The sequence below is a fragment of the Lethenteron reissneri genome, unplaced genomic scaffold (genome assembly GCF_015708825.2).
Source record: "Lethenteron reissneri isolate LAM-NWPU_2019-01 unplaced genomic scaffold, ASM1570882v1 scaffold_1640, whole genome shotgun sequence".
Lineage (NCBI taxonomy): Eukaryota > Metazoa > Chordata > Hyperoartia > Petromyzontiformes > Petromyzontidae > Lethenteron > Lethenteron reissneri.
In genome coordinates this window covers 4,247,528-4,275,187 of record NW_026891378.1, presented here as the reverse complement: position 1 = coordinate 4,275,187, position 27,660 = coordinate 4,247,528, and the positions used below count along the sequence as shown (strand labels likewise).

The following is a 27,660-nucleotide window of genomic DNA, read 5'->3' as shown; positions in this document are numbered from 1 at the left end:
TTAACAGGGCGATGACGTCACGGCGCTGTACTCAGGGCACTTGAGCATCTCCGCGCCACGCCCGTCGCCCCGCCCCCACGACTCGAGGCCCCGCCCCCACTCGTCCAGGCCGCGCCCCTCGCCCCACTCCTCGTCCACGTACACGGGGACGACGGCATCGGCAGCGAGCCCCACCCCACCACGGCCCCCACCCCTACCCACTCCACCACCACCACCCCTCCCCCAGGCGGAGGCGTCGACCACGTAGCGCTCCCCGCCCCACTCGTCGCCCTTGGCCAATGGGAGCGCGAGGTGCGAGGAGCTGTCGGAGAGGGTGCGCGAGCGAGGGGGCGGCGACGGCGGGTGCAGCATGCGCGCCGATTGGTTGGAGCCGTCCGAGAGGCGGGGCCTGTTGCGGTGGGCCCCGCCCCCCATCCCACCGGCCCCGCCCATCCCCCCACCCATCCCACCCCCCGCCCCGCGTGGACCTCCCCCCGAGTAGCGGCGGGTGAAGAGGTAGACACACAGAACCCCAGCGCCCTGCGGAATATATAAAAATATAACTATTAAACTAAAATAACATTTTTTTTTTACCATTTGTAAGGCCCACACAGCTATACTGTAAACTATGAACTGTGTTTTCTTATTTTTGCAGGTGTAAGGCCCACTGAGCTATACTCTAAAGCAGTGATTCTTAACCTTTCACTTGCACTCCTTACGTTTCTCAAGCGTAATTTTTTTAAATAATATTAATAAATACATTGGGTTTGATGAAACAAAGTAGTTGTACTTTAGGTGCCCAGAAAGGGCATGCGCCCAAGGTTAAGAACCACTGCTGTGAAAGGACCACTGAGCTATGCTGTAACCACCTTTTTAATTTTACCAGGTGTCAGGACAACTTTTTAAGAATACATTAAACTATAAAAAAAAATTTATGAACCTCGTGAAAAAAAACCTCTATTACAGACAATATTGGTCGCGACAGCCCTACTACAGAGCACCGTTGTTTGCATGTTTTGTTAGTCGCCCATCCCATTGACCTAACCAGCCTCTCCCACTCCTCCCATTAGCCCCTCCAACCATTCCCTCCTATTCCCCACTTGCCCCTCCCACTCCCCAGAAGCATCTCCCACACTCCACTAGCCCCTCCCACCCTCTTCTCCCATTCCCCACCCCAGCATCCCCACCTCGCTGAGGAAGAATGATGCCCCAGCGAGGAGGAAGGAGACTCCGTAGCGGTAGTGGAAAGCGAGGGGCGCCGGGCCGGCCCTGGAGCGCACCTCATCATGGACGTCGTTCACGCCCGAGATGTAGAGCACCAGGCCGAGCACTAGCGACAGGCCTGAGGAGAGCAGCGGCGTCAGCATTAGCATCGTCAGTGGTATCGTCAGTGGGATTATCAGTAACATTGTCAGTGGGATTGTCAGTAGCATTGTTTGTAGCATTGTCAGTGGGATCGTCAGTAGTATCATTATAACACTATGTCACACAATTTTTGTTCCTGGGTACTAAGTGTTATTTATTTTTTATGCCTAAAAAGTATAGAGAATGGCTATTATTCCCAACAAACTTTGCTTTTGTGACCAGCACTTATTGTGAACGAAAGACATCAATGCACATGTTTTCTCATTGAAAATAGTAAAATTTCGAAATATCGATGTCACGGTCACAAAAGCAAGGTTTGTGGGGAATAATAGCAATTTTTTTTTACTTTTGAAGCTTAAGCAATTAGGAAATAACACTACTCAGGAACATTTTTTGTGACGCAATATAATCATCAGGAGCATCAGCAATGGCATCGTCAGTAGCATCGTTAGCATGAGTAGCATCGTTAGCATGAGCATCAGCAACATCATCATCAAGAGCATAAGCAATGGCATCGTGAGTGTAAGTGGGTGGAATACATGAGTGAGTGGTTGAATGAGTGGGTGAGTGGATTGGTGGGTGAGTGAATGGATGGGTGAGTGAGTTGTATGACGTGTTGGGAGTGGTGGTGGTTGTGCCACACCTGACGGTATGAAGAGCAACACACCATTGAAAGGAGAGGTAGCACGCTGGTATCAGTGAGTGAGTGGGTGAGTGGGTAAGTGAGCGGGTAGGTGAGTGAGTGGGTGAGCAAATGAGTGAGTCAGTAAGTGAGTGGGTCTTTATCTGTGGGTGTTTGTATCTCGGTATTTTTTAGTGTGCGTTCATTTCGCGTTTTTTATTGGTTAACGTTTTCGTTTGTTTTAACGTTAAGATTGTTGAACACTTTAATTTGTTCTTAATTTTGGAGCTTTCGTGACTGCAGGAATTATTCTTTGGTTCTTTCGGTAAAGTCACGTATAACGATAAAATAATAAATTAAATAATAGCATACTACGACGTTTTGATTGCAACACAAGCAATCATCATCAGGTATAAAAGAAATAGCAACAAAAATCTAACCAGAAAACTATAGACAGAAATATAAGCAGACAGATATCACAAAGATACACAGAGAGAGAACACGTATCGGCACAAAGAGAGAGGGATCGTCTCTGTGACGAGGCCTTAAATATAGAGGGGGGGCGGGGGCTGAGAGAGGGAGGGGGCAGAGAAAAAATTAGCATGTCAATGAGTGGACGACGACGTGGTACGGTACCGCAAGCTTGAAAATTAGGAGAAAGACACACTAAAATTAAATAACCTAGCATAATATCGAAATGTAATGTAATGCAACACAGAGAGTCGGTCAACACACAATTAACGCATAGCCTGCTTAGGTGGGTTGGATGAGTGAGTGAATAGGTGGGTGGGTGGATGAGTGAATAGGTGGGTGGGTGGATGAGTGGGTGGGTGGGTGGGTGGGTGGGTAAGTGGGTGGGTGGGTGGGTGGGTAAGTGGGTGGGTGGGTGGGTGGGTGGGTGAGTGGGTGGGTGGGTGGGTGAGTGGGTGGGTGGGTGAGTGGGTGGGTGGGTGAGTGGGTTGGATGAGTGGGTGGGTGGGTGGGTGGATGAGTGGGTGGGTGGGTGAGTGGGTGGGTGGGTGGGTTGGTGAGTGAATGGGTGGGTGGGTTGGTGAGTGAGTGAGTGGTAGTGGTGGCTGCTGTGCCACACCTGAGAGTATGAAGAGCACCCCGCTCAGTAGAGGCAGCACGCTGGTGTGAGCCCTCACATGGCTCACGGCATTGAGGAGCAGCCCCAAGGACATGAGCAGAAGACTCGCGAGTGGAAAGGGGGTGAAGTTACGCACCATGCCTGTGTAACACAGTGTGTAATGATGTCACGCAGTGTGTAATGATGTCACACAGTGTCACATAGTGTCACACAATGTATCACACTGTCATCTATTCCCTAAATGACTACTTCACTCCGTACTCACTCACACATTTGCCCAGTCAAACACCAATTTACTCACTCACCCACTCAACCACTCGCTCATCTACTTAGTGCACACTCACTCACCCACCCACTCACCTAGAAACCAATTGACTAATCCACAACCGACTCCCTCAACCATCCACCCACCCATACATACATGCACTCACCCACTCACTCAGCCACTTTCTTTCTCATGCACCGACTCATTAAATCACCCACTCACGTACACATCCACTGACCAACTCAATCACTGACTAATCCACCCGCTCATCCACCGATTAATTCACACAATCACCCAACCACTCACTAAACCATGCACCCAATCACTAATCCACCAACTCACTAATTTATTTACCTACTAACTCATCCATCCAACCACTCGCTCACGCACTCACCCACTTCCTCATCCACCGACTCACCCACCCACCAACCAACTAACTCATTCACCCACTCACTTACCTAACTCACTCCCTGACCCACTTCTCACCCACTCACCTGCTAACTCACGCTCTCACCCACTCACCAACTCACTCAGCTCACATATTCACCCGCTAACTCACACCCTCACCCATTCACTCACCCACTCACGCATCTACTCATTCACTCACTCCCACACTCACCCACTCACGCACTCTCACCCAATTACTCACCCAATTACTCACTCAGCCACCTACTTACTCACGAACCCCACTCACTGACCCACTCACTCATCTTCTCACCCACTCAGTCACCCATCCACTCACTCACACAGCCACTCAGTCACTCACCCACCCACTCACTCACCCATCCACTTATTAATTCAACGACTCACTCAATCACTCACCCACATATGCACGCCCTCACCCACATATGCACGAACTCACTCACTCATGCACTCACTCACCCACTTTCTCATGCACGCACTCATGCACCTAATCACCAACTCACCCACGCACCCAATCATCAACTCACTCACTCAATTTCCCACTCACGGACTCACTCATCCACTCACTCACTCAATCACTTTCTCACTCATCCACCGACTCACTCAATCACCCATGCACTCACACACTCACCAACCCACTCACTCCCCAACCCACTCACTCACCAACCCACTCACTCACCAACCCACTCTCTCACTAATCCACCCACTCACACACCCACCCACTCGCTTTACCACTTTCTCACTCATCCACCGACTCACTCAATCACCCACCAAACTCACCCAGTCACTCACCCACTCAATCACGCACTCAATCACGCACTCACTCACCCGAGCAATTACTCACTTAACCACCCACCCACTCACTCCTCCACTCACCTACTCACCAAAATATGCATCCACTTCCTCACTCATCTACCCACTTACCCACTCATGCACTCACTCACCCACTTACTCATCTACTGGCTCACTCAATCATTCACACAGCCACGCACTCACTTACCCACTCAATCACCCATTCACTCATTCACACTCCCCACTCCCACTTGCTCACACACCCGCTCACTCACCCACGCAATCACGCACTCACCATTCACCAACTCACTCACGCACTCACTCACCCACTCACTCATACACTCACGTAGGAAGTTGGCTGTTGCCTCTGATCCTGCGAATTCTGAACTTTCAAATCCCGGGATACTGGAGCAGCGTTTAACACCTGGAAGACACACACACATATATATACACGTAAACATACGCTCGTGTACATACAAATACGTGTATGCACACGTGTACATGCACACACACACACATATACACACTCACCCGTGTGTGGGAGGTTGATTGAGTAAATCGGTGTATGAGTGGATGGGTGAGTGGTTGATTGAGTGGGTGGGTGTTTTAGTGAGTCGGTGGATGAGTGGGTGGGTGAGTGGTTGATTGTGTTGGTAGATGAGTCGGTGGATGAGATGCTATGTGGGTGGGTGAGGGAGTGATTGAGTGTATAGGTAGGTGAGTGAGCTAGTTTGCGAGTGTGTGGGCGAGTGAGTGGGTGATTGAGTTGGTGAGTTGGTGGATGAGTCATTCGATGGGTGTGTGTGAGTGAGTTGGTGGATGAGTCGGTGGATGAGTGAATGAGTAAGTGTGTGAGTGAGTAGATAAGTGTGTGAATGAGTGAGTGGGCGAGTGATTTAGTGAAGATTGTGAGTGAGTGGGCGAGCGACTGAGTGAAGATTGTGAATGAGTGGGCGAGAGATTGAGTGAAGATTGTGAGTGAGTGGGCGAGCGATTGAGTGAAGATTGTGAGTGAGTGGGCGAGCGATTGAGTGAAGATTGTGAGTGAGTGGGCGAGCGATTGAGTGAAAATTGTGAGTGAGTGGGCGAGCGATTGAGTGAAAATTGTGAGTGAGTGGGCGAGCGATTGAGTGAAGATTGTGAGTGAGTGGGCGAGCGATTGAGTGAAGATTGTGAGTGAGTGGGCGAGCGATTGAGTGAAGATTGTGAATGAGTGGGCGAGAGATTGAGTGAAGATTGTGAGTGAGTGGGCGAGCGATTGAGTGAAGAGTGTGAGTGAGTGGGCGAGCGATTGAGTGAAGATTGTGAGTGAGTGGGCGAGCGATTGAGTGAAAATTGTGAGTGAGTGGGCGAGCGATTGAGTGAAAATTGTGAGTGAGTGGGCGAGCGATTGAGTGAAGATTGTGAGTGAGTGGGCGAGCGATTGAGTGAAGATTGTGAATGAGTGGGCGAGCGATTGAGTGAAGATTGTGAGTGAGTGGGCGAGCGATTGAGTGAAGATTGTGAGTGAGTGGGCGAGCGATTGAGTGAAGATTGTGAATGAGTGGGCGAGAGATTGAGTGAAGATTGTGAGTGAGTGGGCGAGCGATTGAGTGAAGATTGTGAGTGAGTGGGCGAGCGATTGAGTGAAGATTGTGAGTGAGTGGGCGAGCGATTGAGTGAAAATTGTGAGTGAGTGGGCGAGCGATTGAGTGAAAATTGTGAGTGAGTGGGCGAGCGATTGAGTGAAGATTGTGAGCGAGTGGCCGAGCGATTGAGTGAAGATTGTGAGTGAGTGGGCGAGCGATTGAGTGAAGATTGTGAGTGAGTGGGCGAGCGATTGAGTGAAATTGTGAGTGAGTGAGCGAGCGATTGAGTGAAGATTGTGAGTGAGTGGGCAAGCGATTGAGTGAAGATTGTGAGTGAGTGGGCGAGCGATTGAGTGCAGATTGTGAATGAGTGGGCGAGCGATTGAGTGAGATTGTGAGTGAGTGGGCGAGCGATTGAGTAAAGATTGTGAGTGAGTGGGCGAGCGATTGAGTGAAGATTTTAAATGAGTGGGGCGAGCGATTGAGTGAAGATTGTGAGTGAGTGGGCGAGCGACTGAGTGAAGAGTGTGAGTGAGTGGGCGAGCGATTGAGTGAAGATTGTGAGTGAGTGGGGCCGCGATTGAGTAAAATTGTGAATGAGTGGGCGAGCAATTGAGTGAAGATTGTGAGTGAGTGGGCGAGCAATTGAGTGAAGATTGCGTGAAGATTGAGAGTGAGTGGGCGAGCGATTGAGTGATGATTGTGAGTGAGTGGGCGAGCGATTGCGTGAAGATTGAGAGTGAGTGGGCGAGCGATTGAGTGATGATTGTGAGTGAGTGGGCGAGCGATTGAGTGATGATTGTGAGTGAGTGGGCGAGCGATTGAGTGAAGATTGTGAGTGAGTGGGCGAGCGATTGAGTGAAGATTGTGAGTGAGTGGGCGAGCGATTGAGTGAAGATTGTGAATGAGTGGGCGAGCGATTGAGTGAAGATTGTGAGTGAGTGGGCGAGCGATTGAGTGAAGATTGTGAGTGAGTGGGCGAGCAATTGAGTGAAGATTGTGAGTGAGTGGGCGAGCGATTGAGTGAAGATTGTGAGTGAGTGGGCGAGTGATTGAGTGAAGATTGTGAGTGAGCGAGTGAGCGATCACCGTTACCCACCCATATCTGTACACACTCGCCACAAGCCCGAGTGCAGGGAGACGCGGACGCGACGGGACAGGTTGCGAGCATGCGTCTCCAGCTCCTGGGCATGGAGCCACCAGTCCGTGCTCACAGCCAAGAGCAGCGATGCCACAGCAAGCAGAGCGGCGCACGCGCTCAGCAACGCCAGGGCGCGCGGCCCGCACGCGGACATCTAGCAGCGGAGGGACAGGTTGGCATCATCGACGTACACGAATAGCAGTCGAGAGAGACTGGCATCATCGTAATACACAGCTCGCAGCGGAGAGACTGGCGTCACTGTGATACAGAGCTAGCAGTGGAGAGAGACTGGCAGCAACATAGTTATCATCATCAACAACATCATCAGCAACATCATCGCCATCCCCACCATCACCAATATCATCACCAACATCACCGCCATCACTATCACCACCACCAATATCATCATCTTTGCCATCATCATCATCACCATCACGAACATCATCACGAACATCACCATCACCGACTGATAGCCAAGTCGCTTCTGAAAAAAAGACCTATACAGCATAGAGCTACCTGGTAAATCAATAAATAAAATTTTAATCAGAACAAGAGTTTAGTTCTTATCAGTCTGTACACGAGAGAATCGCTATGTGAACTCAGTTCATTCGCGAGCTTAAATCCCACGATCTCAGCAGTAAAAAAATATATATTTAAGTTACAGACAGTCCTTAACTTACGACTTACGAACACCACAACAACAACCGCCATTCGCCACTAAGTGGCGGTGACGTCACCACGACGCTTGTGCCAGGCCATGTGCACCTTGAGGCCACGTAAAGTGTCGAACACCCGCTGGCAGGAGGTCACGGGGCAGACCCAGGTGCCACGGGTCGACTGACTGAGATGACCAAGATGACTGGATGATGCACCACCTGTGCCCCCTACTGTGCCAACTTGCTGTGCTTTAGCCACCCGGCGCTCCGCTCGTTGTTGTGAGCATCGCTCCTCCGCCCTCCGTTGTTGTTGGAGGGCGACTGCCTCCAACTGCCCTGTAGCGTCCTTCACGAGCCTCCTCCACAGAGGCCGATCTTGCCACCACTGGTACAGTCATCGGCAAGTCCACTCACCTCCACATCCTCCTGTACCACATCACTCCATCTCTTCTCTAGCCCATACTGCGCCGTTTAGCCCCCTCGATCCGGCCGAACAAAAGTAGTTTAGGCATGCGGTGGCTGGGCATGCGGGCTACATGACCCAGCCAACGCAACCTTGTCTGCCGGAGGAGCTCACCAATGGGACTTTGCCCAGATCTTTCAAGGATTTCTTAGCTCCTCATTCAATCCAGCCTGGTTGAACCCAGGATGGATCGTAGGCAGGCCAGCCTAAATGTTTCTAACCGGCGCAGATGCTCCATTAGGGGGGTCCACGTTTTGCAAGCGTAGAGCAGGGAGGGAATGACTGTGGCCGAGAAGACCTGAAGCTTCGTGCGGAGCGACAGACCAGGTAGCTTCCACACAGCGTTACGCAACTGATAAAAAGATATTGCCGCTCGACTGATTCAGAGTGAGACCTCTGCCGTTAAACTGGAGCCGGCCATAAGCACACTGCCCAGGCAGGTGCTTTGGTTTGGTGGGGCTGATGGTAAGGCCCCACCACGAACACCACCCACACTTACGAACACCCTCAGTTACGAACATCACCCACACTTACGTACACCCTCACTTACGAACACCACCCACACTTACGAACACCCACACTTACGAACACCCACACTTACAAACATCGGCATTTATGAACATCCCCCATCACCAATATCATCATGGCCATCATCACCACCACCATCACCAACATCTTCACCATCACCGACTGTGATAGCCAGGTCACTTCTCATGAAAGACCTATACACTATATAGTTCCCTGGTAAATCAATCAATATAATTAAAATCATAGCTCTTACGTGAACTCAGTTCAATTGTGGAGCTTAAACAGAACTCCAAGATCCCAGCAGTGCCACTACCTCAGCGCATCTATAGCAGGTTAGCGCTACACTACGAACTCAGCAGAGACCCGAGTTCGATTCCCGCTCACGGCCATGAACACCAGTGACGATTACCGGTCCTTGGCCTCATCTAGATCGACACAGCCTCAAATGAGTGCCTGGTGTGGTGTACAATAAACATCGCCACTGGGGGAGACAAAGCCAACCGGGCGTGGTGCTGGCCACCTACCCCCTCGCTATGAACAGCATTTGCCAAAAGAGTACGTTGCAGGCGATATGGGGGGTTTACCCAGAAAGGGTAAAACCTATTCTCATTTTGTCATCCGTATGAGGACCAGAATGGGATTTTAACTTTTAAAACATAGGCATTACCGGCAGTCCTCGACTTACAAACACCCGACTTACCAAAACCAGCACTTACAAACATCCTCACTTACGTACACCTGACATAAGAACAACCGACTTACAAACACCCCTACGTGCCAACACCCACACTTACAAACACTCAACTTACGAACACCCAAAGCCTTAACAGACTCTTGCGAAAAGTTATGTTCATAGTGAGTAGCAGCGCCTATGAAGGGCAGCACTATGGCATACGAAGAGGTCAGTGGGTGGACCAGCACTGCCACGCCCGGCCATCTTTGTTTCCCCAGTGGTGATGTTTAAACACCACTACACCAGGTACTCAATGGAGGCTAAGTCTACCCAGGGCAGGCCCAGGTACTGGCTATCACTGCTCTGGGTTGCCGTAAGCAGGAATCAAACTCGGGTCTCTGCCAGGTTCGTAGCACCAACTCTCTCCCCAACTACCGCTGTTTTTCCAGAAGTCCCGTACAGAGACTGAGATGGACTTGACTCGCTCACCCACTCACTCACTCGCTCATTCACACTAAGCAGAGCAGGGAGCATCTCTCACCTCCGATTTGCACTACATTAGAGACTCAAAACTGTCAATAGGCTCAACACTACCCATAGACTCAACAATGCCCATAGACTAAATACTACCCATAGACTCAACAATGCCAAAAGACTCAACACTACCCATATACTCAACAATGCCCAGCGACTCAACATTACCCATAGACTAAACAGTAACCATAGACTCAACACTACCCAGAGACTCAACAATGCCCAGAGACTAAACACTGCACCATAGCCTCAACACTGCCCATAATCTCAACACTACCCATAGACTCAACACTACCCATAGACTCAACAATGCCCAGAGACTCAACACTACCCATAGACTCAACAATGCCCAGAGACTCAACACTACCCAGAGACTCAACACTGCCCATAGTCTCAACACTACCCATAGCCTCAACACTGACCATAGTCTCAACACTACCCATTGACTCAACACTACCCATAGACTAAACACTCTCCATAGACTCAACACTACCCAGAGACTCAACACTGCCCATAGACTCAACACTACCCATAGACTTAACACTCCCCATAGACTCAACACTGCCCATAGACTAAACACTAACCATAGACTCAACACTACCCAGAGACTCAACACTACCCAGAGACTCAACACTATCCATAGATTTTTCGATTTAAAGCTTTCGTGACTGCAGGGATTCATCTTCTTGGTTCTTTCGGTAAAGTCACGTAGAATGGAAATAATAAAATAACAAAATAAAACATAATAAAATAATTCTCACGACGTTTCGGCCACAACGCAAGCAGACGCTGTCTCCACGACAGACCTGGTCTTCACCTGAGGACGGCTGCTTGCGTTGTGGCCGAAACGTCGTGAGAATTATTTTATTATGTTTTATTTTGTTGTTTTATTATTTCAATTCTACGTGACTTTACCGAAAGAACCAAGAAGACTATCCATAGAGTCAACACTACCCATAGACTCAACACTTCCCAGTTACTCAATAATGCCCATAGTTTTCTACATACCACTGCACCAGGCACTCATTTGAGGGTCAGGCTTAATCGACCTACGAGTGTAGGTCCCTAGTTACCGCTGTAAGCTTTCGCGACCAATACGATGCATAATAGAGGTTTTTGTTGGTCAGATCGTGTCAATATAAATGTTTTGTTACTCCCGCCACCACCTGACACGGCCAATTAGTGAAGAGTTTGTCACGTAAACCAAACGTTCCAAATTTGTTACCAGGACAGCACTAATTGGTTGTGTGTTGTAGAGTAAAATCACCACAACATCTACAATTCGATTACGACGTTTCACCAGTTATTTCAACAAGCATCGTCAGGCGATAGACAGATTTATGGAGAAATCTTCATCCTGCTTCGTTCTTAATTAGAGGGATAGATAATAAACATAGTAGGTACATATAACTGCTATTTATATTTATTTTACCAAGTAAGGCCCCACTGAGCTGCTATATAGACAAATCCATGCGACCATGGGGAGCGAAAGAGAGAAGCAAACTTCAAATATACAGCAGCAGGCATTATCTGGATGGGGATCTAACCCAAGATTCGACTCACACTGCAGCATAGGATATCATACAAATTCCACTCACTCACTCTGTAGAACAGGGGGATATGATACAAACTGAACTCACACCACTTTGTAGAGCAGGAGGAGAACATAAAAAAACTCCACTGTAGGACAAGGGGAGATCATCCAAACTCCACTCCCTCACTCTTTAGAATACGGGGAGATCATACAACTTCACTCACTCCCCACTCTATAGAACAGGGGGAGATCATACAAACTACACTATCACTCTGTAGAACAGGGGGATATCATGCAAACACCACACTCTCATGAAAAGACAGCCTTCAGCAGGCTGCTATGGCAAGTGCTGTATGTGAGCCGCTATAAAGGCTGGCACAAGACACGAGAGGGAGGGTGGCTCGGACCACGCCCGGCTGCCTTTGTCTCACCAGTGACAATGTTTACTAAATACCGCACGAGATATTTATTTGAGACTGAGTCGTCCTAGGGGAGGCCCAAGACCGGTTCAAATAATTGTCAAATGTGTTGGGCGAGAGCGGGAATCGAACACGGGTCTCAGCCGGGTTCGTCGCGCAGCGTGATAACCGCTACTAGACTACAGCTCACCACTTACACTCGCACACCAAGACAAAGATCCAAAGTATAGCCTTAACAGACCGTTGGGACAAGTTCTCTTAGCGAGCACCTATTAAGGTCGGCACTGTGGCATACGAGGGGGTGGGTGGCCAGCATCATTCGAGACCACCTTTGTCTACCTAGTGGCGATATTTACACACCCCACCAAGTACTTATTTGAGGCTGAATCGACCTAGGGGAATCCGAGTACCGGTTCAGATAATATAATCACGATCACTGGTGTTGGCCGTGAGCCAGAATCGAACTCAGGTCGCGAGATTCGTCGCGCAGCGTAGCGCTAGCCACTACACTTACAACAACAACAACCGCCATTCGCCACGGCACTTGTGCCAGGCAAAGTGCACGTTAAGGCCACGTGAAGTGTCGAACGCCTGCTGTCAGGAGGTCATGGAGCAGACCCAGGTGCGATGAGTCGACTGACTGAAAGGACTGGCTGATGCGCCACCTGTGTCCCCTACTGTACAAATTGCTGTGATTTGCCACCCGGCGCTCTGCTCGTTGTTGTGAGTGTCGCTCCTCTGCCCTCCGTTGTTGTTGGAGGGTGACTGCCTCCAACTGTCCAGTAGCGTTCTTCACGAGCCTCCTCCACAGAGGCCGATCTTGACACCGCTACTACCAGTCATTGGTAAGTCCACTCAGAGGGTCAGGGACTCCGAAAGCACGAAGAACAACCCAGAGCACAGGCCTACTGATGGTATCATAGGCCTTGACCAGGTCAATAAAGCAGAGATGTAGGTCTTATTGGAATTCCCTACACATCTGCTGTAGCAGACGGACAGAAAATATGGCATCTGTGCAGGACCGCCCTTTCCTGAAACCCCATTGGGGCTCCGCAAGCCTCTCCTCAGCGTGCCTAGCCAGGCAATGTTGAATAATCCTTGCCAGGACCTTTCCCGGCACACTGAGGAGTGAGATGCCCGTCTAGTTGGTATAGTCTGTGCGGTCTCCCTTCTTAAAGAGGGGGACCATCCAGGGCATCCTTCCAGTCCTTGCGGAACCCGTCCAATGGTCCAGATTGTTGTTATGATGTCATGTAGGGCAGTCTGTGCACAAACGCCACCCTCCCTCAGCATTTCGCTTGGGAGATCATCTCTGCCCGGTGCCTTTCCTGGTCTCAGACTCTGGATCGCCTTCAGTACTTCCTCAACAGATGGCACCTCAGCCATTCACTCACAGGAGGTGACTACTTCTTCCAATATTTGAGGCACTGTAGCCTCAGCAGGGCTATTCCCACGTTGCCCCATGATGTTTTCCATGCTGAGGGAATTGCCCTCCCCCAACACCTTACAGAAATGTTCAGAAAATTTGCAAAGCTGTTCCTGGGGGTCGGAGTTACTTTTTTCATGGAATTAAATAGTGATTTGTGATCGCAGGCTACTGAGGCAGACTCCATCTCCTCAGCAACCCGCGACCACTACCTATCCTTGCAGCGCCTCACGGCTCTCCAAACTTCCGAGCGAAGGCTGCAGTAAGCCTCCTAATTCTCTGACATGGGATGGTGTAGACCCTACACTACACGCACAGACACACATATACTACACACACTGCACACACACTACACATACAATACACACACTACAAACACACTACATACAAACTATATACGCACAACCCCACACACTACACACACACTACACACACACTACATACACTCTACACACACTACTGCACACACATTACACACACTACATACACACACTCTACACACACTACGCACACACACTACACACACACACACTACACACACTCTACACACACTACACACACACACTACACACACACTACACACACTACATACACTCTACACACACTACGCACACACATTACACACACTACATACACACACTCTACACACACTACGCACACACACTACACACACACACTACACACACTCTACAAACACTACACACACACACTATACACACACTACACACACACACTACACACACTACATACACTCTACACACACTACGCACACACATTACACACACTACATACACACACTCTACACACACTACGCACACACACTACACACACAAACACACTACACACACTCTACACACACTACACACACACACTACACACACACTACACACACTACATACACTCTACACACACGACGCACACACATTACATACACTCTACACACACTACGCACACACACTACACACACTCTACACACACTACACACACACACTACACACACACTACACACACTACGCACACACATTACATACACTCTACACACACTACGCACACACTGCACACGGGGTTCAGTGTGTCTCGCTGATCTCGTCAACGATCATCACGCGAACTCGGCTCGGTCATCCTCGAAACAGCAGCAGCAGCATCGGCGGCTTTTGGCTGTGAGCCGTAAAACAATGAAGGTCACTGCAGCATTACGCCGCGCTTGTAGATGCTATCTATATACTACATACTACTATACACTACACTATACACTACACGATATAGTACTATACAATACTCTATACACTTCACTATATAGTACGATATACAACACTAGTATACACTACACCTTTATACACAAAACTATACACAACTATACACTATTCTATATATACTACCATACATTACACTATACTATATACCACTATACACTACACTATACACTACACGAGTATACACTAGACTATATACTACATTATACACGACAATACTCTACACTACACTATTATACACGAGATACTACCCTACACACTACATCATATACTACCCTACACACCTCACTATACACTATACTATACACTACACTATTTTATGCTGCTATACAATACACTACACAATAGACTATACGCGACACTAAAACACTACACTGTTATACACTGCTTCTTCTTCTTGTTCGTCCATCATAGTTGATGATGACCATGGCTCGTTTGTCATTTTGTTGGGTTTTGATGAGTGCACAGATGGCTGAACAGGACAATCCGAGCCCGGAATTATCTGTGGCACACTGGACAGGTCAGGGAGGATGTAGAGCTCTGAGGTGCAGCCACAAGTCCTTTCTTGGTAGATTTGCGCTGCTGCCTCTTCAAGATGGCACAGGAGCTTCTCCTACTCTCACAGAGGACTGCACCGTCCTGTACTTTTCTTCTCCAGGCAGGTCGGTCCTGTGCTAGGGATTCCCAGCTTTTCAGGTCGAATCCAAAGCTCTTCAAGGAAGCTTTAAGGATGTCTTTGTAGCGCTTTTTGGGGCCACCTTGTGCTCGCTTGCCATTCTTCAGCTCGCCAAAGAAGACTTGTTTTGGAAGTCTCGCGCAGGGCATTCTGGTCACGTGGCCAGTCCATCTAAGCTGTTCCTTCGCAAGCAAGGTGTAGATGATGGGGATATTGGCCTTGCTGAGGACTTCCGTGTCAGGGATTCTGTCTTGCCACTTAATCCTCAGCAGTTTCCTCAGAAAACTCAAGTGGAGATGATTAAAATTATTGGCATGGCGCTGGTAAACTGTCCAGACTTCGCACCCATATAGAAGAGTTGCACACGATACCAATGAACTTGTCTGAAACACCCATACTTGGTCATTATTTTTCATAGGCACTCCCGGCTGACTGTGTCGAATGCTTTTGTTAGATTAACGAAAGCATATATAGATCAAGATTTTGTTCTTGGCATTTCTCCTGTAACTGTCGGGCAATAAATACCATGTCAGTGGTTCCACGGTCTTTTCTGAAACCACACTGACTCTCAGGTAGCAGACCCTGGTCTGGGTGGACAATTAGGCGGTTCAGAATGATTCTTGCCAAGATTTTGCCAGCGATTGATAGTATGGAGATGCTTCTATGGTTGCCGCAGTCCTGCCGATTGCCTTTCCTCTGATAGAGATGGATTATAGAGGCATCCATCTTCTTGGTTTTTTCGGCAAAGTCACGTAGAAGGGAAGTAATAAAATAATAGAAATAAAACATAATAAAATAATTCTCACGACGTTTCGGCCACAACGCAACTTGAGGCAGTCTCGCAATTGCCTCCTCATTTATGCATGCTGACTGGTTGAGGACTACGCTGAAGTGTTCAACCCACCTTGCAAGTATTTTTTCCTTCTTTGTGAGGAGTGTTGTTCCATCTGCATTCAGGAGAGGTGAAGTTCCTGAGTGTTGCGGACCATAGACCTGCTTGAGTGCATCATAGAGGCACTTGGTGTTGTTACTGTCAGCGTAGGACTAAATCTCCTCAGCTTTTGCGCACAGCCAGGTGTCTTGCATGACTCTGAGTCTCCGCTGGACAACCCTGCGAATGTTGAAGAAGGCAGATTTCTTTAAGCTTGAGCAGCTGTCATTCAGATATGCTTCATGCAGGTGGTGTTTTACGTCAAGGAGTGCTCGGATTTCTTCATCGTTTTCATCAAACCAATCTTGATGTGTACGTATGGGGACACCAAGTGATTCAAGGGCTGTAGAATGCACCACGGTCTTGAGAGCAGTCCAGTCTGTCTCAGCGTCTGTATTCTCGAAGCTTAGAGACTCCAGGTGATGGTCTAGAGCCTCAACAAAGGCCAGTCTGGCGTGTTCCTCTTGTAGGCGAGTGATGTTAAGACGCTTGACACGTCTTTTTCCTTGTGGGCGTCTGGGAGGCTTAATCCAGATGTTAAGTTTGGAGATGATGAGACGATGGTCATTCCAACATTCAGCACCACACATTACCTTGGTCACCCTGACATCGTGCCGGTCGCTCCTGTTCATGATGACGTAGTCAATTAAGTGCCAGTGGTGTTATCGAGAATGCATCCATGAAGTTTTCTTGCGCTTTTGGTAGTTGGAATATCGTGTTGGTGATGAGCAGGTCAAATTCAGAGCATATTTTCAGCAGTAGAACACCGTTGCTGTTACATTTTCCAATGCCATGTGCACCTATGACGCCATTCCATGATTGATGGTCACTTCTAACTCTGGCGTTGAAGTCACCAAGTATCAGGAGTTTGTCCGAGCTGGCTGTGGCAGCAATAATGACTTCCAGGTCATTATAAAACTTGGTTTTGATCTCGTCAGATTTGGTCATGGTAGGGGCATAGGCACTGATGATGGTGGCCTCCTTTTCACCCAATAGGTGGAGCTTTAAGGTAATTCATCGATCGTTTATCCCCTTGGGTTGGCTTGCCAGTTGGTTGACCAGGTGGTTTTTTACTCCAAAACCAACACCAGCATCACGTTTCTCCTCCTGGCCTCGTCCGCTCCAGAAGAATGTGTAACCTGCACCCACTTCAGTAACCTGTCCAGTATTGGCCAGTCGGGTCTCACTAAGGGTAGCAACATCCACATTGTATCTGGCGAGCTCTCTGTCCACGAGGGCGGTGCGTCTCTCAGGTCTTTTTGATCCAGATGTGTCCATCAAAGTGCGCACATTCCAGGCGCCAACAGTGAGTGGTATCACTTTGGTCTTTTTCATTTCATTTGTTTTTCTTTTTGTTTTTCGATCGCAAGTATGGGATCCCGCCAGCTGCGGTAGGCTGGCCAGGATGTTTTGAAGCAGGCAATGTTTAGGGTACCTTTTCTAACCCTTTCCTCACTACGGAGGTGAGCAGTGTGATCCTGAATAGGGCTGCCCAGTCACTCAGGGTGCTGCCGGACCTCACTGCTGCTTCGGTCCAGTGAGGGAACGACCAATATCCTGAGCCGCCTGCGTGCAGGTTTGCGGCTACAGCTTCCAGCATATCCGTGCCTGCTGCATCGTCGCTCACCCATCGCCACAGGACTTGGATAATGACGATGGTAAAAAGTGCCATGACTTGCGCAGAGAACTTGGATTTAAGTGAGGGTGATTTGCGAAGCGTCAACCTCACTCTCTCGATCAGCCCCATCTGTACCCAGTGGCAAGACGTAGTCAAGACGACTGGAGATGGTCCTGGTTGCAGTGGAAGGTCCAAAGACCCTTTTTGGTGGAATTTCCTCCACCAGGGGTTCCACACGCCCAGGCTCAGACAAGCTGAGTTTTCCGGGTTAGTTAACCGCCGCCCGGGGTTCGGCGTTGGCAGCTGCTGACTATACTGACTCACCAGGGATGTTGAGCCTGGTGTGCGCCTACGGTAGCAGCTAGAGGACCGGGCCAGATGGAACAAGCCTGAGGCACAACTAGCTGGTCAGACACACTACACTGATAAACACTACACTATACACTACTATACAATACACTATACACTACACGACTATATTCGACACTAATTTACACTATACTACACTAATATACATATGTATACTATGCTTTACATTGCACTACTATACACTAAACGAAAACTCTAAATTGACAAACTAATTTCTTTAGAACTGCTTCTTGTTGTTGTGTTTAGTTTGTTGTCCTTCACCCCACACCTACATTTAGCATGGTTGGCTACGTATGCTGTGAAATAAGTTCAACAAACATGTATACTGCCCATGAACTCAACACTACCCGAAGACTCCACACAACCAATGAACTCAATGTTACCCATAGACTAAACACTGCCCAAAGACTCAACACTGCCAATTGACTCAACACTACCCATAGACTCAACACTGCCCATAGACTCAACAATACCCATTGACCCAACACTGCGCATAAACACAACAATAGCCAAAAACTCAACACTACCCATAGACTCAACACTACCCATGAACTCAATGTTACCCTATACACTCAACACTACCAAAAGACTCAACACTGCCAATAGACTCAACACTACCCATAGACTCAACACTACCCATAGACTCAACACTGCCCATAGACTCAACACTACCCATAGTCTCAACACTGCCCACAGATATAAAACTGCAAGTAAACTTAACAATACCCATAGACTCAACAATACCCATAGACTTAACACTGTGCATAAACTCAACAATACCCAAAAACTCACCACTACCCATAGACTCAACACTACCCATAGACTCAACACTACCCATAGACTTAACACTACCCACAGACTCAACATTTCGTATAAACTCAACAATACCCAAACACACAACACTACCAATAAATCTTGATTTTAATATTTCGTGACTGCAGGAATCCATACTCTTTGGTTCTTTCAGTATAGTCACGTAGATAGAAAATGAATAGTTCACAACGTTTTGATCGCAACACAAGCAACCGTCATCAGGTGAGACAGCAGTTGTCCTGTTGTGTTTGTCTCATCTGATGACGGTTGCTTGTGTTCCGATAGAAACGTCGTGATCTATTAATTTTCTATCTACATGACTTTACCGAAACTACCAATAAACTTAAGACTAAATTTCGATTTAAAGCTTTCGTGACTGCAGGGATTCATCTTCTTGGTTCTTTCAGTAAAGTCACGTAGAAGGGAAGAAATAAAATAATAAAAATAAAACATAATAAAATAATTCTCACGACGTTTCGGCCACAACGCTAGCAGCCGTCCTCAGGTGAAGACCAGGTCTGTCGGGGAGACAGCGTCTGAATCAAACGCTGGCCGAAACGTCGTGAGAATTATTTTATTATGTTTTATTTTTATTATTTTATTACTTCCCTTCTACGTGACTTTACCGAAAGAACCAAGAAGATGAAACTTAACACTACTAATAGACTCAAAACTGCCCATAGACTAAACACTACCCATAGACTCAACACTTCGCAAAAACTCAACAATACCAAAAAACTCAACACTTCCCAAAGACTCAACTATCCATAGACTCAGCACTACCCACCACAATAACCAACATCATCACCATCACCAACATCATCACAGCCGTCACTAACATCATCATCACAATCACCGACATCATCGCCATCCTCATCATCACCATCGTCATCATCACCATCGTCACCATCACCACCTCCATCATTGTGACCACCGTAATCATCAACAACAACAATCGCCATTCACCACTAAGTGGCGATGACGTCACCACAACGCTTGTTCCAGGCTATGTGCACCCCGAGGCCACGTGAAGTGTCGAACGCCCGCTGGCAGGAGGTCACAGGGTAGACCCAGGTGCCACGGGTCGACTGACTAAGATGACTGGAGGATGGAACACCTGTGCCCCTTACTGTGCCAACTTGCTGTGCTTTAGCCACCCGGCGCTCTGTTCGTTGTTGTGAGCGTCGCTCCTCCGCCCTCCGTTGTTGTTGGAGGGCGACTGCCTCCAACTGCTCAGTAGCGTCCTTCACGAGCCTCCTCCACAGAGGCCGATCGGCAAGTTCACTCAGCTCCACATCCTCCTGTACCACATCACGCCATCTCTTCTCTAGCCCGTGCCACGCTCGTTTAGCCCCCTCGATCCGGCCGAACAAAAGCTGTTTAGGCATGCGGTGACTTGGCATGCGGGGTACATGGCCCAGCCAACGCAGCCTTGCCTGCCGGAGGAGCTCACCGATGGGACTTTGTCCAGATCTTTCAAGGATTTGTGGGTTCCTCACACAATCCAGCCTGGTTAAACCCAGGATGCATCGTAGGCAGGCCAGCCTAAATGTTTGTAACCGGCGAAGATGTTCCATTAGGGGGGTCCAGGTGTCGCAAGCGTAGAGAAGGGAGGGAATGACTGATGCCGAAAAGACCCGAAGCTTCGTGCGGAGTGACAGACCAGGTAGCTTCCACACAGCGTAACGCAACCCATGAAAAGATAAAGGTGCTCGACTGATTCGGAGTGAGACCTCTGCTATTAAACCGGAGCCGGTAATGAGCACACTGCCCAGGTATGGGAAACTCTATACTCTCTCCACAACTGCCCCATCACCGATTTGGAGTTGTGGGGGTGGAGTGCCCGATGGTACAAAATACCCTGGCAGGTGCTTAGTTTTGGTGGGGCTGATGGTAAGGCCCCCACCTCTTGGTGGCAAGCTCCAGGTTTAGCAGCAGCACCTCCAACTCCTCCTCTGAGTGAGCAGCAATCACCAGATCATCGGCATACATAACATGGTTGAGCAAAAGGTAGCCATCCCTTTACCGCACCTGGGCATCGATCAGCCTCCCATTATATCTGTACCAGATAGAAATTCCTCCAGTGTGGGAGCCAGAGGACATCCCTGTCGCACGCTAAGGTGTACAGCGAATGGCTCTGACTCCCGGCCACGTAGTTTTACCCGGGCCCGCTCACCATCATGAAGGTCCTTAATGATCGTGAGCAGAGGGTCAGGGACTCCGAAAGCACGAATAAAAACCCAGAGACCAGGCCTACTGATACTATCATAGGCCTTGACCAGGTCAAAAAAGCAGAGATGTAGGTCTTGTTGGAATTCCCTACACCTCTGCTGTAGCAGACAGACAGAAAATATGGCATCCGTGCAGGACCGCCTTATCCTGAAAGCACATTGAGGCTCCACAAGCCTTTCCTGAGCGTGCCTAGCAAGGCGATGTGGAATAATCCTTGCCAGGACCTTTCCCGGCATACTGAGGAGTGAGATGCCCCTGCACGGTCCCCCTTCTTAAAGAGGGGGATCACAAGGGCATCCTTCCAGTCCTGCGAAACCCATGCAGTGGTTCAGACTGCTGTTATAATGTCATGTAGGGCAGTCTGTGCACAAACGCCACCCTCCCTCAGCATTTCTCTTGGAAGATCATCTCTGCCTGGTGCCTTTCCTGGTCTCAGACTCTGGATCGCATGTATTACTCATTCAACAGATGGCACCTCAGCCAGCCACTCACAGAGTGTGAATTCTTCAAATATTTGAGGCACCGCAGCCTCAGCAGGGTCATCCCCACTTTGTCCCATGATGTTTTCCAAGCCTAGGGATTCCCCCTCCCCCAGGACCTCACAGAAATGCTCAGCAAATCTGACAACCTGTTCCTGGGGGTCGGAGATTGGATCACTGTTCTTTCCCCTAATGATGGTAATAGGTGTGGTGCTGCAGGTTACTTTTTTGATGGAGTTAAATAGGGATTTATGATCGCGGGCCATTGAGGAGGACTCCATATCCTCAACAACCAGCGACCACTACCCATCCTTGCAGTGCCTCAGGGATCTCCTAACCTCCGAGCGAAAGCTGCAGTAAGCCTCCTCATTCTCTGACGTGGGATGCTGTAGAGGATTAGAGTGGGCCTGTCGCTTTTTCTCAACCATCTGTCAGCCAGGGTCTTTGGGGAGGTCTGGACCGCGTACCCAAAGCAGCCATTGCAGCTGCATGAGTCACGGTCCTAAACCTCGCCCATTTACCCTCGACATCAGGAGGATTGGGGGACGATGCCAACCCTAGCCGCAAGCGATGATGAAATTCTCGCTTGCAAATTTCATCAGCTGAGACCAGGCCCACCTTAGGTTGGAATGGGGTCCTGGGTGTACACCCACCACCGGAGTGGAAGAATGGCAGGCGCATCTTACAGATGACTAGTCGATGGTCAGAGGGCAGATCAGCTCCACGGTAGGTCCTGGTGTCAAGGACATGGGCTCGCATCCGCTGATCCGTCACTATGTAGTCCAGCAGATGTTCTTGCTTAGACCCGGCATGCATCCATGATGTTGTGTGGGTGCGCCGATGCCAGAACAGCGTGTTGGTAATTACAAGCCCATGAGCTGCACAAAAATATAGCAGCCTCCTACCGTTTGTATTGAGCTGATCTGGACCATGCCATACAATCACTCCAGACCAGGTCATCATCACCAACACCACCATCACCACCATCATCGCTACCACGATCACCACCATCATTAAGACACCATCATCATCACGATCATCATTACCAACATCATCACCACCTTCATCACCACCATCATCACCATCACCACCATCACGATCATCATTACCACCATCATCACCACCACCACCATCATCACCACCATCATCGCCATCACCACCATCACCACCATCATTATCACCACCATCGCATTTCATCATCATCACGATCAACACCAACACCATCACCACCATTGTTGCCACCTATCACCACCATCATTATCACCATCATCGCCTTCATTACTACAATCATCACCACCACCATCATCACAAACATCAACACCATAATCGCCATCATCACCAACATCACCAACATCATCACCACTACCATCACCACCACGATCACCATCATTACCATCACCACCATCAGCACCACCAAAATAATAACCACCACCATCATCATCACCACCATCACCACCACCATCACCACCGTCACCATCACCACCATCATCACCATCATCATCACGACCACCATGATGACTACCACCATCATGATCATAACGATCAACACAACCACCATCATCATCACAACCACCATAATCAACATCATTGCCGTCATCATCACCACCACAATCATAACCACCACCATCACCACTATCAACAACATCACCATCATCACGACCATCATCACCACCATCATCATCACCACCATAACCGCCACCAATATCATCACCACCACCACGACCATGATCACTGCCATCACCACCACCATCATCACCACCACAATCATCACCACCATAATCACCATCAACACCACTAACACTTTCATCACCACCATCATCACCACCAACACCTTTATTACCACCATCATCACCATCACCATTATCACCACCACCATCCTCACCACCAACATAATTACCATCACCATCACCTTCACCACGACCACCACCATCCTCACTATCATCATCACCCTCATCACTACCACCATCTTCACCATCACCACCACCATCATCACCATCACAATCATCACCACTACCATCATCATCATGATCATAATCACCACCATCACCACCACGGTCATCATCATCACCACCACCACCACTAACAAAACCAACACCACCACCACAATCATCACGACCATCATCACCATCACCACCATCACCGTCATCATCACGATCATCACCATCATCATCATTAGCGCCACCACCATCCTCACCATCATCACTATCACCACCACCATCATCACTATCATCACCACCAACATCACCACCAACATCACCACCAACACCATCATCAACACCATCATCAGCGCCATTATCACCACCACCATCTCCATCACAACCACTATCACCACCATCAATACCACTAACACTATCATCACCCCCATCATGACTACCAACACCATCATTACCAACATCATCGCCATCACCATTATCACCACCACCATCCTCACCACCAACATAATGACCACCACCATCACCTTCACCACCACCACCATCCTCACTATCATCAGCACTATCATCGCCAAAAACATCACCATCATAATCATCACTATCATCACCATCATCACCAGCACCACCACCAACACCATCCTCACTATCATAACCACCATCATCACCACCAACATCACCACCAACACCATCATCAACACCATCATCAGCGCCATCATCACGACCACCATCATCACCACTATCATCACTATCACCACCATCATCACCATCATCATCACCATTACCATCATCACCATCCCCATCACAACCACCATCATCACCATCACCACCACCAACACCACCATCAACACCATAATCACCACTATCATCACCACAATCATCACCACCAACACCATCATCAACACCATCACCATGACCATCACCTTCATCACCATCACCACCACCACCTTCACCACCATCCTCATTATCACCACCATCACCATCCTCATCATCACCATCATCACTACCAGCACCAACGCCATGACCATGACCATCACCATGATCACCATCAAACCATCCCCATCATCACCATCACCACCATCACCATGGCCATCACCATCATCACCATCACCACCACCACCACAATCATCACCACCATCATCACTATCACAACCATCACCACCATCATCACCACCAACATCACCACCATCATCACTATCACCACCACCATCATCACCAGCATCATCATCACCACCACCATCACCATCCCCATCACAACCACCATCATCACCATCACCACCACCAACACCACCATCAATACCATAATTACCACCATCATCACCACAATCATCACCACCAACACCATTATCAACACCATCCCCATGACCATCACCTTCATCACTATCACCAACACCATCATCACCACCACCACCACCACCATCACCACCACGATCATCATCACCATCATCACCACCACCTTCATCACCATCCTCATCATCAACACCATCCTCATCATCACCACCATCACCATTCTCATCATCACCATCATCACTACCAGCACCACCGCCATGACCATGATCATCACAATGATCACCATCAAAACCATCCCCATCATCACCATCAACACCATCACCATGACCATCACCATCATCACCACCATCAGCACCAACACCATCACCACAACCACCATCACCACTATCATCACCACCATCACCCCGATCATCACACCATCATCACCACCGCCTTCACCAGCACCATCAACATCACCACCATCATCACAACCATCATCACCATCAACACCATCATCATCACCACCATCACCACTATCATCACCACCATTACCCCGATCATCATCACCATCATCACCACCGCCATCACCAGCACCACCACCATCATCATCATCACAACCATCACCACCATCCCACCGCTAATTTAAGCGGCACGCACGGAGGAGGGGAATTCCTCGGTCACGTGACGCTTGGGACGTGGGCTGCATGCTGATGCTGATGGTGACGATGGTGATGGTAGTGACGGTGTCGGGTGATGATTTTGGTGGTGGTGGTGATGATGATGGTAGAAGTCATGATGATGATGGTGATGATGATAATGGTAGTGGTGACTGTAGTCGTTATGGTGGTGATGATGTTGGTGATGGTGTTCGTGATGGTGTTCGTGAAGACTGTGGTGGTGATGGTGGTGATGATGGTGATAATGGTGGTCGTGATGATAGTAATAATGGTGGTGATGATGATGATGGTCATGGTGATGATAGTGGTGATGGTGGTGGTGATGGTGATTATGATGATGGTGATGATAGTGATGACGGTGGTCGTGATGATAGTGATGATGGTGATGGTGGTCGTGATGATGGTGGTGATGGTTGTCACGGGAACCAAAACCAGACAGTAACACAATGCACGCATCCCGTATCTCTCCCCGTGTCTCTGTGTCTCTCCCCGTGTCTCGGTGTCTCCCCCCTGTCTCTCCCTTATTCCCTCCCCATGTCTCCCCGTGTCTCCGCATGTCTTTCCCCGTGTCTCCCCGTGTCTCTCCCCGTGTCTCACCCCATGTCTCCCCGTGTCTCTCCCGTGTATCTCCAATGTCTCTCCCCGTGTCTCACCCCGTGTCTCTCCCCTTGTCTCACCGCATGTCTCCCCTGTCTCTCCCGTATCTCTCCCATGCCGCACCGTGTCTCCCTCCGTATCTCCCACCGTATATCCCCCGTGTTCCCCCCCCCCCCCACCATGTCCCTCCCTGTCTCCCCGTGTATCTGTGTCTCCCCCTACGTCTCTCCCCCGCATATCCCCGCGCGTCTCCCACCGCGTCTCTCCCCGTGTCTCCCCCCGTGTTTCTCTCAAACCCCCCCCCCACCCCGTGTCTCCCCCGTGTCTCCCCCGTGTCTCCAAGTGTCTCTCCCCCATGCCCCCCCGTCCGTCCGTGTCTCCCACCGTGTCTCCCACCGTGTATCACCGTGTCTCTCCCACCGTGTCTCCGCGTGTCTCACCTTGCTTCTCGCTGTCTCCGCTGCGCGATGAAAACCCACGGACTGAAAATGAGATCTCAAACCCCTCCCTCTCTCTCTCTTGCTCCCTCTCTCGCTCGCTCGCTCTCACACACTCCCTCTCCTTCTCTAGCTCTCTTGTAACCTTCTCCCCCTCTCTCTCTCCCACGCTCCCCCTCTCCTTCTCTAGCTCTCTATTACCCCTCTCTCCCTCTCTCCCTCTCCCACGCTCTCCCTTTTTCACTCTCTCTTATTTTTTACGATCAGAGGAAACAAGAAGATGCTCGGTGTAGTCGGCACTTTGCTTCGTTCATCACTTCGTATTATTTTGTCTTTTTTCGTCTTTTTTTATGCTTTGCTCTATGTAAACCCCTTCCCCCCCTTTTAAATGAAAGATTTCACGATAGATTTCACGCCCCCCCCCCGTCCCCCCCCGTATCTCCCTCTATATTTTGTAAGATCAAAAGAAACATTCAAAAATTACTCAGTGATTCGGCGATTTCTTTCTTTCATCCTGTCGGTATTTTTACGGCCTTTTTTTGGAGGGAGCTCTGTCTAGCTTTTTAAATACAAGAGACGCAACATTTACACGGTGCAAACACAACAACAACAAACACCTCGGAAACCTCAAGCTCAGCTCCCCCCTCCATCGGCAATCGAACATAAAGCACACTCCTCTAGCCCAACGCGTCAAGAAGGCTGGGGACACCTCCTCGTCAACCGAGCTTAGAGGAATGTTTAGCCACGTTCTGGCAGAAAACCTATGGGCTTTTGAAGATGCGACAGTGGCTTGGTTGAACGATTTCCTTCAATGGAAAATTCCCCAGCCCTATGGATAGCCAGTTTAGCATTGTTCACCAACCCTTCTATATCGTTGGTGCCCTCGTTCCCCCTATAGTAGGA

General features: G+C 49.1%; 1 protein-coding gene across 1 annotated transcript; it reads right to left on the bottom strand.

The window, feature by feature from the left end:
• On the bottom strand, positions 1–26,885 carry LOC133339084 (voltage-dependent calcium channel gamma-5 subunit-like). Its single transcript, XM_061547202.1, has 7 exons — positions 26,761–26,885; positions 7,204–7,399; positions 4,883–4,960; positions 3,057–3,197; positions 1,167–1,321; positions 241–519; positions 1–129 (listed from the first exon to the last, which is right to left on the bottom strand). The coding sequence occupies exons 2-7, from the start codon at positions 7,397–7,399 to the stop codon at positions 1–3; spliced, it is 978 nt and encodes a 325-aa protein (XP_061403186.1). The 5' UTR covers positions 26,761–26,885.
• Positions 26,886–27,660: the final 775 nt, after the last annotated feature.